The following is a 16521-nucleotide window of genomic DNA, read 5'->3' as shown; positions in this document are numbered from 1 at the left end:
TATAGATCAGTATATATCTGTCTTTCCCTTTTCCTTCCTTCCTTCCTTCCTTCCTTCCTTCCTTCCTTCCTTCCTTCCTTCCTTCCTCTTGCCCACTACCACACCCTTCCTTCTTTCCTTCCTTCCCTTCTTTCTCGCTCTCTTTTTTAACATAAATCTCTAGCCCACATCAGGAGGACAGCTCCACCCCCCTCCTATATTCCCCCACCTAATGAACTTCCAAGCAAACTAACTTTTGGCTGAATTTCATGCCTCTAAAACCAGCTCCTCCTCTTCCCCTTAGTCTCTTTCCTTGGTCCAGGCCCTGAAGCAGCCCTGTGTACTCCTATGGAGCAGGAGTGCCTTGCTTATTGGTCTCTGGCCCATTCATTGTGTGGCTTAGATGCACCTTGATGACAGCAAGGATGTCTTAAATGTTGTGTCCTGACTGCGTCAATTAATACGTCTTTCATCTAACTCTTCACAATAAGGAGAAGTCATAATTAATCTGCAGCTTCCACAAACAGACAAATTGACTAGCTTGGGGCAGTAGACTGATTTTGTATAGTATATTATCTCCATGAGATTCAGTGGATTACTGTGATACCATCACATTTGGGACTTGATACCACAAAGCTGGGATCCCAGCCTCAAGGATCATGCCATCTGTCACAGGGGTCATTCTCACTCTTGGATTAAATGGGTAAATTTGCAGACCGATGAAAACATTGTTACTTTTTTTTAGAGGCTCTCAACTGCAATACCTGGCTGGTTTAGTGAATGGATTATTATTCATATGGTCTGGTTCTGAGAGTTTTCTCTTCCGCTTTTAAAATTCACTGAATCCACATAGGATAAGAAATATTCAGTAGGGTACTTTGTGTTTGCAGTATTGCTAAACTATGCCAAATGCCTTAAAGTAGGATGGGACGGCACAGCCAAAGCTGCTCTTTGGTAGGATAAAGTTCACTTTTCCCACTTCCCTAGTTGAATTGATTAGCAGCTATCTCTTTTTAAGACACCAGACAAATGATAGTTATTTTTCAAACAAAATCTCACAACTAAACACCATCCAGCTAATGTAGTGCTAAATCTTATGAGTCCAGGGGCACCTGGGTGGCTCAGTTGGTTAAGTGTTCGATTTGAGCTCAGGTCATGATCTCATGGTTCATGAGTTTGAGCCCTGCTTCATGAGTTTGAGCCCCGCATCAGGCTCTGTGCTGTAGCTCAGTGCCTGGAGCCTGCTTTGGAGAGCCTCCCTCTCTCTCTGCCCCTCCCCTGCTCTCTCTCTCTCTCTCTCTTAATCTCTCTCTCTCTCAAAAATAAACATAAAGAAAAAATCTTATGAGTGCGATTATTTCTCAGTTGTGATAGACACTGGATAGTACATAATGACTTCTGGTACTTCTTGGGTCCAGCCTGAGATATACAGGGGGCTCTTTGTACTAAGATGAATGTGGTTTCAGGACTCTAGCTTGTACAGTTTCCTGTTTGTCGCCACTGGTCTGGAATTGGTGCCCATGGCACTGTGGTCAAGCCTGTCTTCTGTGCCCCATTCTATCTCTCAGTCTAGAGGGCTGCCCTGTGAGAGGTAGGGCACACCAATTCCTAGTGATCCGCCCTCTCCTTTATTATTATTTCGTCCTGGGTCAAAGGCTATAGTTGAGAAATGCCATATTAGCTTAAGGCAGAGGGCTGCAGTGGCTTTGATGGTGGTTATCTGCCCAAGAATGCCTCCCCCCAACTTAGAGCCCACTGAGTTCCTCAGATTACAGAAGGAGGTTCAATAGAGTCTATTCAGTAAGTGCTTCCAGGCTTTTAACCTTTTGGAAGGTCCTAGGATATTTTTGCAGGAAGAGCTCAATTCCCACATGGTGATAGTTGGTTCCAACAGCAATAATTACATACTCTAAAACTGGGCTCCTGCCAACCTCGGTTTCATCTCAGGTGTATGATGCTCTAATGTGCCCAGTGTCCCTCGGCCGAAACATCTATCCATGCCATATTGATTAACTTCATTGTTAAAATTGTTTTTTTCCGCCCCTAATCCTTTTGGTAGGTGTCTATATGAGTAATGGTTTCCTAGGGCTGCCATAACCAATTACCACAAATTTAGTGGCTTAAAAAATAGACATTTATTCTCTCCCAGTTCTAGAGGGTGAAAGTAGGAATCAGTGTAGGTAGAGGTACACATGGCCAGAGGTTCTGAGGGAGAATCCATTCTATGCCTGTCTCCTAGCTTTTGGCAGCTGCTGGTGATCCTTGGTGTTCCTTGTCTTGTGGCTGCTCTCCAATCGCTGTCTCAATCTGCATATCATCTTTTTTTTTTTTCTGTGTCTCTATGTTTTCTCCTTTTCTTACATGGGAGTTAATTGAATTTAGGACTTATTTTATTTTAAATTAAAAAAAATGTTTATGTATTTGGAGGGGGGGAGGGGCAGAGAGAGAGAGAGAGAGAGAGAGAGAGAATCCCAAGCGGGCTCCATTGTCAGCACAGAGCCTGACATGGGGCTTGATCTCAAGAACCTGTGAGATCATGACCTCAGCCAAAATCAAGAGGCAAATGCCTAAATAACTGAGCCACCCACGCACCTCTAGGACCCATTTTAAAACTGGAATGATCCTATCTCAATATCTTTAATGTAATTACATCTGCAAAGACTCTATTACCAAATAAGGTCACATTCACAGGTATCAGGGGTTAGAACTTGGACATATATATTTTTGGGACAATATTCAACTCACTAAAAATACGAGATACAAAAATAGTGGTTTGATTTAATAGTATGCCTGAATTTTATAAAAAGCATCCTCAAACCTTTTGGTCATAATTTACCATTTTAGGATCTTCCATCCAGTTGGTGATTTTGACTTCTGGAGTCAATTTGGATTCTTAACTTCCTGTTGCCCCAAACTTCTAGCTCTCTTAATTGCCAGTGGCACAGAGCTCCCTCATTGTGTGGAATGGCCTTACCCCTTCCGTAGACAGGATGTTTATGACAAAAGGTGGAAGGTAGTGCCTGTCCACTGAGGCTCATTCCCTGTTAAATGCATGGTTCTGCCTGTGTTGTACACTGTTACTTTTGATTCAAGGGTAAAGTCCCTGGAGCATATCCAGTTTGTTTGGGCAGCTGAAGGTAAGGTTCCAGGTCAATTAACTCACATAGCCATTCCTCATCCTTTCTTGGACATTCTCCCCCCCCCCCCCCCCCCCCGCCCATTTAATAATCAAAGACTGACAGCCTGTATTGCTACGTGAGACAGAGAGTTCCAGTTTACAAAATAACTCAGCAACCTCTGGTGAATCTCTCCACTAGCTTCTAGTGGTAAGCCAGCAATTGTTTTTCAAAAACAGCATAATTCTCAGAGGCTGGAAACATTGTCTTAGTCTAAAACCCTAAATACTTCTGCTATATTTTTCATACTAGGGTCTGCCTACCCACCCCCCTACCCAAAACATTTTATGAGAGAGGCAGAAATCACATAGACCTCAAGTCTTATCTTTCTTTCCAATTTATGGGACCCAAGGGCTAGAGCTGACCAGACTGTGCCTTGTAACTTGGCCAGGGCTGGTCACTGAAGCTCCTCTGAACCCTGTCCAAAGTATGTGTCCTTTTGGATAACCCAAGATATGGAGTAAGAATTCCAAGGTGGAGCATATGCTGACTCTAAAACCCAAAGTTAATGGAACCTGAAGACTCCTTGTAGAAAATAGACAATTAAATTAACAGTTGCCCAAATATAATGGATCTTGCAAAAATTAATGGAATGCTTCACTACCTGTCATAGGCTCAAGTACCACTACTTCTTAATCCCTGTCTTCTGGATTCCTTGTAGTGGGTCCCGAGACCTGATGGCACGTAATCATCCCCTCAGGTATAATATTAAGAACTGCAGTGCCTCTGCCACTTTTGTTTCATGGGATCTTTTCAACATCACCTGACCAGTGAGAAAAGAAGAGAGAAACAAGGATGCAGAATGATACCACCTAAGGCATTTGTAACCTAGTCTGTCCCTTTTAGTGGTTTCCTGTGCCCTCCTCTGATTTAAAGTAAAGGGAACATCCAACTACTCTTTTTGTTTAATGTTTATTTATTTTTGAGAGACAGAGAGAGAGAGAGAGAGAGAGAGAGAGAGAACAGGGGAGGTGCAGAGGGAGAGGAGGACAGAGAAAATGAAGCAGGCTCCATGCTGACAGCAGAGAGCCTGATGCAGGGCTTGAACTCACGAACTGTGAGATCATGACCTGAGCCAAAGTTGGATGCTTAACCAACTGAACCACCCAGGTGCCCCTCCAACTATTTTTGATACTGGCAGAGACAGAGAGCCATCCTTGAGCAGATCTTTGTTAGGCAGACATATTCCAGGCAGATTTAACCCAGATGAAAGGTGTAGTGGCTTTTTTTCTTTTTTTAACAAAGCCAAATCCTTCCTCATAGTATGACAAATTCTAGGACAGGGATGGACCAGTGTAGAAAAGGAACCCTTAACAAGTAGAGTAGGCAATACCTTTGTTTTAGTTTTTTAAAGCATGTGTTTGCTCCACCACCATAGCATTCCATTCATTTTTGCAAGATCCATTATTTCTGGGCAACTGTTAATTGAATTGTCTATGTCCTAAAGGGAGTCTTCATGTTCTATTAACTTTTCCTACAGAGAATTTCATACTTCTACAGAATGGAGAAGGCCATTGAGGGGGCAACCTATGTAAGGGAATACTGTGATACTATGGTGATTAATTAATAGATACATTAGTTTCCCAGGGTTACCAAGGTGAATTACCACAGACTGTGGCCTAAAACAACAGAACTTTATTCTGTCACAGTTTTGGAGGCTGGAAGTCTGAAATCAGAGTGTTGCTGGGCCATGCTCCCTCCAAAACTTCTAGGGAAGAACCTTTCCATGCCTCTTTCAGCTTCTGGTCATTTCAGGCCTTCCTTAGCTTCTGGCAGCATAATTCCAATCTCACTTCCATCATTGGATGGTGTTCTCCCTATGTGCCTTATGTCCCCTTCTTATAAGGCTACCAGTCATATTGGATTAAGGACCCATGCTTCTCTAGTATGATCTGATCTTAACTCGATTACATCTGCAAAGATCCTGTTTCCAAATAAGAACATATTCACGGGCATCAAAGGTTAGCACTTGAACATATATATATAAATTTTTTTGGCGGGGGTGGGGACACAATAAACCTACAACCAGTGGGTGTCTACTTTTAATGCCTACACCAAGGAGTTTGAGGGAGTGGGTAGCAGCCACACTCCAGAAATCTTTAAGATCAAGTTATACTGCCTTAGGGGGTATCATTCTGAATTCTTGTTTTCTTTTTCCCTCATCTTAATTGGAAACTGCAATATAGCTTCTTCTTGGATACTCCATGATCAACATTGTAATACTGTAATTTCTGTCAATCTGGGCTTTGTTGACTCAGGGCATTCTTCTGGGTTGCCCCAAGTTTTTTTTTTTTTTTTTAACCTACCTTTTGGGCTCCCATTTTTCAACACCAGCCAGTTCCTATGACTTTTATACTTAAGCTTTTAGAGAGACCAGTAGAATCATCAATGGCTTTATTCCTAAGTTTTAAGCTCCTTTAGCAGGCCTTTGAAAAATACCTACCCATGTAGTCTTGCTTCCAAATGCTTTTGACTCCCTTAGCATTGCTCAAGGCTGGTGATTCTCTCATATGCTTCCTCTGGTTGCATTTTGATTGACTAATTCTGGCAGTGCTGAGATTTTTAAAACAGATATCCACTTTTCTTCCCATACCATCCATGTTTCTAGGGAAGCTCAAGAAGTGGGCCTAATTTGTCAAAAGGTAATTATCAGCTCTCTGATCACTGATGGGTGAAGGAATTCAGGCTAAAGCCTACCAATGCATGATACTTCCCTAGCTATAGAATTTGGTTCTGAAATGGCCATGTAACCCAGTGGAAGGCAAGTAGATTCTGGGTGGCTTCTGGGAAATAGATGTCCTAAATTGTAAGATGGTCCCTTTTTTTCTCTTGACGGTGTGCATAGATATGAGGCCTGAAACTGCTGTAGCCACCTTGTGCCTAGCTTGGGAATGAAGCTGACACTTGTAGGAGGGAACAACTGAGAGATCTGTAGAGAACTAGATTTGAAGCTGTGACTGATCCACAATTAATCATCACTCTATGGTAGTGTTTTTCAATTATGTTTAGATTGGATTTCTTGTTTTTAAGAACTGAATTGGGTTTTCTGTTCCCTTAGTTTGAAAGCGTTTTATCTGGCACATCCTGATGGGTCTCTTTGAGCAAATACAGGTCTAATGGAAGAAATGGTGATTCCCATCAGGCTCCCAAGGGAGTCCATTTCCTCTGTGCTAAGCAGAGGACTCAGGCTCCATAACCTCATATCTGTAGAAGTCAGTCATCAGCTTAGCACCCCCCAGAAATCTGGCAGTAGATGCCATCCTTTGCAGTACTTCTGTGTCAGACCATGGATTTTTTCCATGTAACCATGCTAAGTAATACAGTTTCTTCCACAATTGTTATCAAGCACCCCTCATAGATTGGGTGAGGAGAGGAATAGAGTTTTCATCAGGATCAATGGATTGCTTGGATTCCTGAGCCTACACTCAGTTTACCAAGTACTGTTAAAGACAAGACGGGATTTTCGAAACAGATGACAGTAACAATTCATAATCCACAGTAAGTGGATCCTCTGTGTGCACTCTCTCCTGCTCTACAGCAGCAATTTCAAATCTTCACTCGCTGCAGATATTCTCACCAATTTCTAGAAAAAGTAAAAAAAAAAAAAAAATTCAGGCAGGAGACACAACCAACCTCCATGAAAACAAAGACATACCAGCACCTGCTCTAACCCTTTGTTTTTTAATGTGTATTGATTTTGAGAGAGCGAGCAAGAGCAGGGGAGGAGTAGAGGGAGAGAATCCTGAACAGGCTCTGTATTGTCAGTGCACAGTCTTACCCACAGGGGCTTGATCCCACCAACTGTGAGATCATGGCCTGAGCAGAAATCAGGAGTCAGTGGCTTAAGGGACTGAGCCACACAGGAGCCCCTACCCTAACCCTTTTAAGGGTTTCAGAGGAAGAAGAGGTGTCTTGTCTGCCCTCCAAGCTTAGGGTGTAAGAGCTAGGTGTCCCAGGGCTTTACCCTTGAAACTCAAAGAAAGGGAGGTAAGAGAACTAGAAGAAAGAAAACAGGGTAATGCTACCCAACAGTAAGAGCTAGAGAAGCAGTAAAGGAGGCCTGTGGCTAAACCCTGGCGATGACTATTAGGAAAATACCAGAGGATGCCCCGCCTGCTGGTGCGCTTTGAGCAGTCTGTGCGGTCGTAAAGCCAGGCCTCCAACCTAAACGGTCTGGCGTCTGAGTCTGTAGGTTAGCTTCCCAGGGTATCCCTGCCTACCGCTCCCAGCCCGAGGGCACAAATACAATCCTCAGAAGCGAGGGAGGCCGAAGGCAGTGGCTGTGGAAGCCCCTCAGGTTATCCTTGTGCCTCTCTTACATAGTTTCTTTGCCCACTCGATGTGCACAACAAAATTTTCCATGGCTCACCCTTTGCGGTGGTGAAAGTACATTCCAGAAAGAGACACACCAGCGAACTGGGCCCGAGGAGGGAACTCAAACTTATAGGGAGCAAATTTGGGGAAGGGGGGCGGATACTAAGCCAACCTGCTGCCCTGCGGGGGCTCCCGGGGCGGGGCAGCAGAAGGGGGAGCGCTTACGAAGAACCCCGCCGCCGCCATCCCGCGCCCCCCCTCCCCGCCCTGCCCCCCCAACCCCCACCCCACGCCTCCCGGGACGGCCCGCTCCGCCTGCCTGAGTCACGGCTGGAGCTGGGGAGGAGCCGGGAAAGGAGGCCCCAGCCCAGAGTGCAGCCAGCGGCCGCAGGGAGAGCAGGCAGGGAGGCCGGCGATCATGGGGGAGAGCGCGCTGGAGCCGGGGCCTGTGCCCGCAGCGCCGGCGAGGGGCCCGGTGCACGCCGTGACGGTGGTGACGCTGCTGGAGAAGCTGGCCACCATGCTGGAGGCGCTGCGGGAGCGGCAGGGGGGCCTGGCTCGGAGGCAGGGAGGCCTGGCGGGCTCTGTGCGCCGCATCCAGAGCGGCCTGGGGGCGCTGAGCCGCAGCCACGACACCACGAGCAACACGCTGGCACAGCTGCTGGCCAAGGCGGAGCGCGTGGGCTCGCACGCGGACGCCGCCCAGGAGCGCGCCGTGCGCCGCGCCGCCCAGGTGCAGCGGCTGGAGGCCAACCACGGGCTGCTGGTGGCGCGCGGGAAGCTCCACGTCTTGCTCTTCAAGGTCAGTGACCACAGGCGTCTCCCACCTCCCGGCCACCATCTGGGCCAACCCCACCCCCCACCCCCCTTACCCGGCCGCCTACCACACCCGCATTCCTGACCCCATCCGGTGGAACGGCCTTGCAGAGCCGCACCCACTTCCCACCACGCTGCCCCATCCCTCAGAGCCTGAACGCAGCCTGGCCAACCAGGGTCTGCCAGCTCGAACTCAGGCCACGTACACCGAATTTGCTCCAAGTCCCAGCCCATCCCTGAATGGAAATAACGGTGGCGGAAGTGCATCCTGCGACCGTTCCCTGCCTCCGATTCTTGCCCCTGCGACCACCAGCCTGCTTAAGCGGGTCCCACCTAATTTCCAAACTTTTGCAGTTTGCCAGTAGCTCCCCTTCTCCACCCCTGCCCCCTGTTCTCCCACGCCTGCCTTTTCTTTGCCCCTTGGGCCCGCCCCAAGGGTGGGGCGGTTCCCCGGTGTAATTGAGGAGTGAGGCTCAGGCTGCTGCGGGGTAGGGGACTGCCAGGGTCAGAGCTGTGTTCATCACATGCAGGAGGAGGCTGAAATCCCAGCCAGCGCCTTCCAGAAGGCGCCAGAGCCCTTAGGCCCGGCAGACCAGCCCCAGCCTGGCCCAGAGCAGCCGGAGGCCGAAGTTGAGGAGAGCTCAGACGAGGAGCCTGTGGAGTCCAGAGCCCGGCGGCTTCGGCGCAGCGGGTTGCAGAAGGTACAGAGCCTGCGAAGGGCCCTCTCTGGTCGGAAAGGCCCCGCAGCACCAACGCCCACGCCAGTCAAGCCACCTCGCCTAGGCCCTGGCCGGAGGGCTGATGGCCAGCCAGAAGCCCGGCCTGCCCTGGAGCCCAAGTTGGAGCCAGAACCTCCACAGGACACCGAGGAAGATCCCGGGAAATCTGGGGCTGCTGAAGCCGCGGTGCTCCAAGTAGAAAGTGCGGCCTGAGGGCTGGTGCTGTCTGCTTCTCTTGTGCCTATGCCTAGTCCCCAAATAAATCTCCCTCTCCCAATGCAGCATTCACGCCCAAATAAGGAGTGAATCCTGCACCCATAGCCCGGCTCTGGCCTTCGCTTCCCAGTGCCTTCAGTTTAGCCTGCATCCTCTAAAAGAGAAGCAGCTGCCCACACCTGCTTGCACTCCCCTTCAATAAAAGTAATGTCACCTAATCCAGACTCCATGTGAAGGGGTGGGAGGAAAAGGCTTGGAGGAGTAAGACAAATGTCGGAACCTGGAATGTGCCTTCAATTTCAACCAGATCATTGTATCGTTTCTCAGGTTCCCACTGAGTCTTGGGCACATAGAAAAAACCTGCTGGCCGTTTGCTTCTTGAGCACTTTACTCCTGGAGAGGCATCCAGTACAGTCTCTTGCTGTAGGTGCTCAATAAATGTCAACAAGTGGTTTTCCTTTTAGTTTCTTCTTCCTCTTCCATCTCTTAAAAGTTGGGCTTTCCACTATTCTCAGCCTTCTCATTCTGGGTTGTCCTCTGTGAACAGACTGACTCCCAGGCCTTTGCCACCAGCCATACACACTCCAAGACCACTGTCCTGAGCCGCAATTGAAATGTACCTCAAGTCAATGTGTCCAAAGGAAGCAATCTATCTTTTAATTAAGTTCAATTTCAATTTAATATTTATTGAGCACTTAGTATCATTCAAAATGGCATCTCCTCTTGCGTTTTCTTTACCAATGAATGTCACCACCATCCACACAGAAACCTGGGAGTCCTCCCTGGAGTACTCCCTCTCTCTCTCAATCCCCTCCCCCATGGAAACAGTTACCTCTGCAGTCTGACCACTTTTTGAATACCCATGGCCACTGCTCTGTTTTAGGCCTTATCTTTCACCTGACCATTATTTGAACTGCCAATCTGATCCCATCATCCTCCTGCTTCAGACCCTCAGTGGCTCCCCATCACCTTCAGAATAAAGTCTGAGTTCTTGAATATTCCTTCAGCATCTTTAATATAACTTTTTGTGATCTGGTTCCTGCCCATTTTTGTAGCCTCATCTTTTGTCGCTTCTCCTCATTCTATTGAATTACACTGAGCTGTGTGCTCTCATTCTCATCTCTAACTCTCCTGAAAAACTCAGCAAGGCACCCCTGTTTCAGGGTCAGATGCTTCTCTTCCTTGCTCCCAAAGCACCTCCTCTACACCGCAGTGCTAACTGTCTGGTTTGCGATTGATTGCAGTTACTTTCCCCATCCCATCCCACTACACTGTGGCTCCTCTGCTGTAGGGATTGTTTTATTAATTTCTGTATTCCCCATGCCAGATACCATGCCTGGCCCACAGTAGGCCCTCATGAAGCAAGAGCATCACAGAAGAAATGGGAAGTGCGAGGGGATTAGCTAGGGATGGGAGCATGGCCGTCAGCCCATTCAATCAGTTATTGTCATATGAAAACATTTTTGAGTACCTAATGTGTTTGTAGGCCCTGTGTTAGGTCTTTGAACACCAAGATAACAATCCTGAGGCCTTTAGGGACTTCAGAGTTTAGGGAGATGCAAACATGATGATGTAAGTGTAGTGATTGTTATGTTATTTTGAGACAAAAGAGGGAAGGGATGCAACCTAACCTGAAGGAGGATAAGTGGGGGATGTTTAAGGCCATATTCTTGGAAAAGGTAAATAGTGAGATGGAAAACAGGAATGGTGTGTGGCAGTAGAGCTCAGTGGTTATAGTTTGGCTTCTTAGTTCCTTCATCTTTTTTTTTTTTTTTAAGTTTATTTATTTTTGAGAGAGAGAGAGAGAGCGGGGAAGGGGCAGAGAGAGATGGGGTCAGGATACGAAGGAAACTGCTGACAGCAGAGAACCCGATGTGGGGCTCGAACTCACGAACGGTGAGATCATGACCTGAGCTGAGTTAGATGCTCAACCAACTGAGCTACCCAGGTGCCCCTCTTCATCTATTAAATGGGCAAATGATAGCCTCTATTGGGCTGTTGTGAGGATTAAGTTACATAAGTATCTAGCACAAGTGCCTGGAGGAGAGTTTGTTTTAGGTGTATAATTCGTTCACCCAGTTATTCAACAAATATTTACTGAACTTGGAATTTCTGCCAGACCCTGTTTTAAGAGCTGGAGATACAGTGGCACATGAGAAAGACAGGATCCCTGTCTTTGTGGAGAGTGTAGGGGGAGACAGGCAATAAACAAGTATACTATGAGACAGACAAAAACAAGCAAACGTATGTACTAGGTCTTTCTGGTTATGGGCCCTGAAGGAAAGAAAGAAGTAAGGATACAGATAATGACTGGGGTAGGGGAGTACTTTAGATGAGGAAGTCGGGGATTTAATTTTTAAAAAAAAATCTTTAAAAAAATTTTTTTTTTATTTTTGAGAGAGAGAGAGAGAGAGCAGGGGAGGGGCAGAGAGAGAGGGAGACACAGAATCCGAAGCAGGCTCCAGGCTCTGAGCTGTCAGAACACAGCCCGACGTGGGGCTCCAGCTCACAAACCTTGAGATCATGACCTAAGCCGAAGTCAGATGTTTAACCAACTGAATTACCCAGGTGCCCCAAGGAAGTTGGGGATTTAAAACGGGAGCAGAATTCACTAGTGACTTACAATTTTTTTCTGATGAATTCAGTTAGAAGAGTCTAAGCTCCCACTGACTATGACTGGCGGGAAGTCTATTAGTCACTTTAGGGCTCCTCTCCTTTCTTAGATTGTACAGTTATATCAGGAGGTTCACACCATTTCCTGGTCTCTCAGACCTTGGATGTCTCTGCTGCTATTGCTTCTCATGGCCACACGATGCCGCTGTTGGGGTACCAGTGTCCTGGTTGTTGTATCAACAACCCAGAGGTTTCCTGTCCAGCTCTGTACCCAGAATCCAGGGTCCTTCCATAGAGGCTGGCTCTGCTGTAGCTCCATTTCCTTTGGAGAAATTCAGGACTTGTCCTGCAGGCTTCCAAGCCTTAGTATGCAGACTGTATCAGCTTCCTGGCAGCCACTCCTTTTAAGGTTCTGCCATCACAGAGGGGCTGGTCTGAGTAGGCTCATTTCTCTATCCCCAAGGAAAAACAAATTCTTGTTCTTTTTCCAAATCCTTGGAAACCTACCCAATTTCCCCCTTTCAACTCATAGACAAATCAAGAGCCCAACTGCACATTTCTTACATAAAATGTCTTGATAGTTCACGGGGAAGCACATGAAGGCTCAGAGAGCCTGCACTCTGACCTTAGGAACCTAAAGCCTCAGCTAACTTGGATGTGTGTGTGTGCTACTTTTTATTCCTTCCTGGTGCTTCTACAGCAGAAGTGATAAAAATCAGTTAAAACAAAACTAACTTATTTTCTTAATAGTTCTCTTTGTTACATTTTGTTCTCCATCATTACCACTATTGCTGTTGTTATTAATATAAACTAAAGGGAGTGGAGACTGACACAGAGTACCAACTTGTCATCCGGCATATGTGGCATTTAGGTGGCCGCTTTAAGCAATGCGGAGGCACACTGATGGATTAGCAAAGTTCAGAGTTTGGTTCTCAGTTCTTCAGATGAGAAGCACAATTTATTATGTGTTCCAACGTGATTAGGCAGAGAGAGACTGATCTGCAATAACTGAACTTAGAAAACACTGGTTACCTTGAGTGCTGGATTCATTACTTTTTGTGAGAAATCCAACTGCTAAGTGAAGTAGAATAGTCTAACTAGCTAGTCAGAACCTTTTCCATCCTGCAACATGGGGAGCCAAAGTAAGATCTTAAAGTGTAAGGAAATAGAATTGTAGAAATGGGATGAAGAAAATCAATAGGATTATCAAACCTGGTATGACCATTTTCTGCTGTGATATTCCTCCTACATGGATAAGAATATGTACATTCCTGGCAGGAAATTTCTTCCCCTGTTAAGTACTGGAGATCCTTTTGACTTTCCTTTATTGAGACTTGAATCATATAACCTTATCATTGAAGGGAATCCAAAAGCCATACAACCCACCTGCATTTCCATCACAACATCCACTACCATTTTTTTTTTACCTATCCTTAGCTGGCCTGTGCTTGAAAAAGGCGGGTGACAAGGAATTCACTACCTCTCAGGCAACTGTATTTTTGGGCAACTTTGGTTGATAGGAAACTTCTTTATACTGAGATCAACATCTGTCTTTATGATTTCTCGTATGTGGCAGTTGGCCACAAACAAATAAAGAAACAAAATTTCTTTATTTCTATGATGTGTGTGTCCTTGGAATCCAGCTTCAGTGGGCCACACAGGACTGACTCATCTAAAACATCCTTTACATCATCTTCCTTGGGTGAAACATTGCTGGTTTATTCAGCCATTCGTTGTGATCTATTATCAATCTTGGTCACTCTTTTTTGGATTGTTTTCATTTACCCATATCCATTTGGAATAGGGATGTGCCAAGGTGCATAGAAAAAAGTATGGCTTTCATACTCAAAGACATGGGAGCTTCATTGCTGGTGAATGATAATTTCCTTTTTTCGGCTTTCCTATCCTCATAGGATTTTTTATTTGCCCATTCATTCATTTTATATTTGTTGTGCTAGGTGATGGAGATGGATGGTATAGTATGTGGATCGGGATATAATAGAACTGTAATAGAGCGCTCATAGAACTTACATCAAACTGGCAGTTATAATAAAGTTTTAAATAAATGCTATGATGCTAGAAGTATAAGTTGCTATGGGAGCACACAAATGCAGCCTCTAACCTAGCAGGGGTGGTAGTAATTATAGAGGAGGTTCTCCTGAGGAGAAATGATCTTCTCTCCAACCTGATTTCTATTTCTTTTTTGTCCTATTGAATTAATTATATAAGTTTCTCAAGTGACTTTTTATTTATTTATTTATTTATTTTTTAAATTTCTTTTTTCAACGTTTATTTATTTTTGGGACAGAGAGAGACAGAGCATGAACGGGGGAGGGGCAGAGAGAGAGGGAGACACAGAATCGGAAACAGGCTCCAGGCTCTGAGCCATCAGCCCAGAGCCCGACGCGGGACTCGAACCCACGGACCGCGAGATCGTGACCTGGCTGAAGTCGGACGCTTAACCGACTGCGCCACCCAGGCGCCCCTCAAGTGACTTTTTAGAAGGACCTGAGATGTAGTAAAAAAAAAAAAAAAAAAGTATACTTATCTCAGTATCTCATAGGAAACACTAAATGCAACATATCTTAAACTGTGCTCATCTTTTCTCAGAAGTCAAGATTCTCTTCTGCATTTACTTTAGAAAGTGTTAGAACCAAAGACCTGACCCTTTGCCCCCACCCCAGCCCACCCCAATCCCTACATCCAATGAGTCACCAAGTCCTATAGATTCTTTATTAAGAATTCTTGTGAACTTTTCTCTCACAAATAACTAATAAATTTGGACCATTATGGAAACTTGAGAAGAAACCCTGTGCTATAGGAAGGCAGAGCTGAGAAATGGAGAGACACTGAATATCACACTTTGCTTGTGGGCAAAATGGAGTTAATAGCACTATCTACTTTGTGAGTTTGTGAGTTTGTGAGTTAAGTGAGTGGATATATGTAAAATGCTCAGGATGGTGCCAGGCATGTGAGAGCTTAATGTTTGTGGTTATTTGCTTATGCTCACTTGTTCCCTAAATTTAGTCAGGCAGGAACTCAGCGCTTGCCACAGACATTTTCATTTATGTGAGCTAATAAACATACTTTTTGTTTAATCCCAGTTTTGCCTTTGTGTATGTGTGTGTGTGTGTATGTGTGTGTGTGTGTGTGTATTTGGTTTTCCCCTGCAAATGAAAGATTCCTAATAGACATAGCTCCATTGACACTGGAACCAACATGGAAGGCAAGGGCAACATCTTATTGTTTGTTGTTATCTCCAGCATCTAGCGCAGTGCCTGGCACAGAGTAGGCATTCACTGAATATTTGGATATGCAAATTTATTCCAGTGAGGTGCTGGGAACACAAGGATGAACAAGAACCTGCCTGGAGGAGTTGGCTCATGGATGAGCCCTGTTTATTGTTCTTTGGAGCTCTGTTGTTTCCTCTCAGGGTCAATTAAGGCATAGTAGAGACAATGGCTGGGGCCCACAATCCTTTCTGGGCCGTGAGAGTGTTAATTTTTATGATCAGAAGAAAAAAAATGAACTTTTAGGTAAAAAAGTGTTTTAATATATAATGTTAATATATTGGCCTTTACCTTTATACCAACACAATTGTAAAGGATAATTTTTTTAATGCATGAAGGAGTCCATGAGGGCAAAAGTGCCTAGAGCCCATGGAAGCCACAAGGCAGTCTTGCTTCCTTGGTCTTTTGTCTTCTTTCTCCTTGGAGTTTTCAGGAATTTTTTTTTTTTTCCTCTCACACTCATTCTCACATACTCAGTGCCTTAGTTTGATTCTAGCTTTCTCTTTTTTTATGTTCTTTGGCTATTGTTTAGAATTACCCTCAGAGGTGCCTGGGTGATTCAGTGGGTTAAGCATCCTTAAGTATCTGACTTTGGCTCAGGTTATAACCTCACAGTTTGTGAGTTCAAGCCCCACAGTTCCTGATGAGTTCAGAGACATTCAGGGTTGTCGGGCTCTGCTTTGGATTCTCTGTCTACCTCTCTCTCTCTGCCCCTCCCCTGCACTCTCTCTCTCTCTCTCTCTCTCAAAAACAAATAAATAAGCATTAAAAAGACAATTAACCTCAATTATTTTTTTATTAAAAATGCAGTAGGTTCACTATATGTCATTATTTATTTTTATTTTTGTTTTTTTTTCTTAAAGATTTCAGTTTTAAATAATCTCTATACCCAGTGTGGGGCTGGAACTCCCAACCCCAAAATCAAGAGTTGCATGCTCCACCAACTGAGCCAGCTGCCCCTTGTCCTTTTTTTGTTTTTAAAGAGAGAATTTGTTTTACTTATTAAATTTTAATTCCAGTATAATTAACATCCAATGTTTTATTCTTTTCAGGGGTACAATATAATGATTCAACAATTCTGTGCATTACTCAGTGATCTTGATATGTGCAATCTTAATTCCCCCTCGCCTATTTCACCCATGCCCCCTCTCCCAACCTCTCCTCTGATAATTACCGAAGTTCTCCATGGTTAAAAGTCTTGTTTTTTAGTTTTATTTTTTTTTTAGCTTCCTTTGTTTGTTTGTTTTGTTTCTTAAATTCCACATATGAGCGAAATCATATGGTATTTGTCTTTCTCTGGGGCTCCTGGTTGGTTCAGTCAGATAAACATCCGACTCTTGATTTCAGCTCAGGTCATGGTCTCATGGTTGGGTTCATGAGTTTGACCCCTCATTGGGT

At 45.1% G+C, this 16521-nt stretch overlaps 1 protein-coding gene and 1 long non-coding RNA gene across 3 annotated transcripts in view; both read left to right on the top strand.

Annotated features, from left to right (window-relative positions):
- LOC123601293 overlaps window positions 1-16521 on the top strand; it is a 109960-nt gene that overhangs the window by 43640 nt on the left and 49799 nt on the right. The gene's annotated exons all lie outside the window — the stretch shown is intronic.
- On the top strand, window positions 7549-9438 carry CAVIN3 (caveolae associated protein 3). Its single transcript, XM_045484327.1, has 2 exons — window positions 7549-8271; window positions 8816-9438. The coding sequence occupies exons 1-2, from the start codon at window positions 7888-7890 to the stop codon at window positions 9215-9217; spliced, it is 786 nt and encodes a 261-aa protein (XP_045340283.1). The 5' UTR covers window positions 7549-7887; the 3' UTR covers window positions 9218-9438.

The sequence above is a fragment of the Leopardus geoffroyi genome, chromosome D1 (assembly GCF_018350155.1).
Source record: "Leopardus geoffroyi isolate Oge1 chromosome D1, O.geoffroyi_Oge1_pat1.0, whole genome shotgun sequence".
Lineage (NCBI taxonomy): Eukaryota > Metazoa > Chordata > Mammalia > Carnivora > Felidae > Leopardus > Leopardus geoffroyi.
The sequence above is the reverse complement of the archived record's forward strand: the minus strand, read 5'-3'. Positions and strand labels throughout refer to the sequence as shown.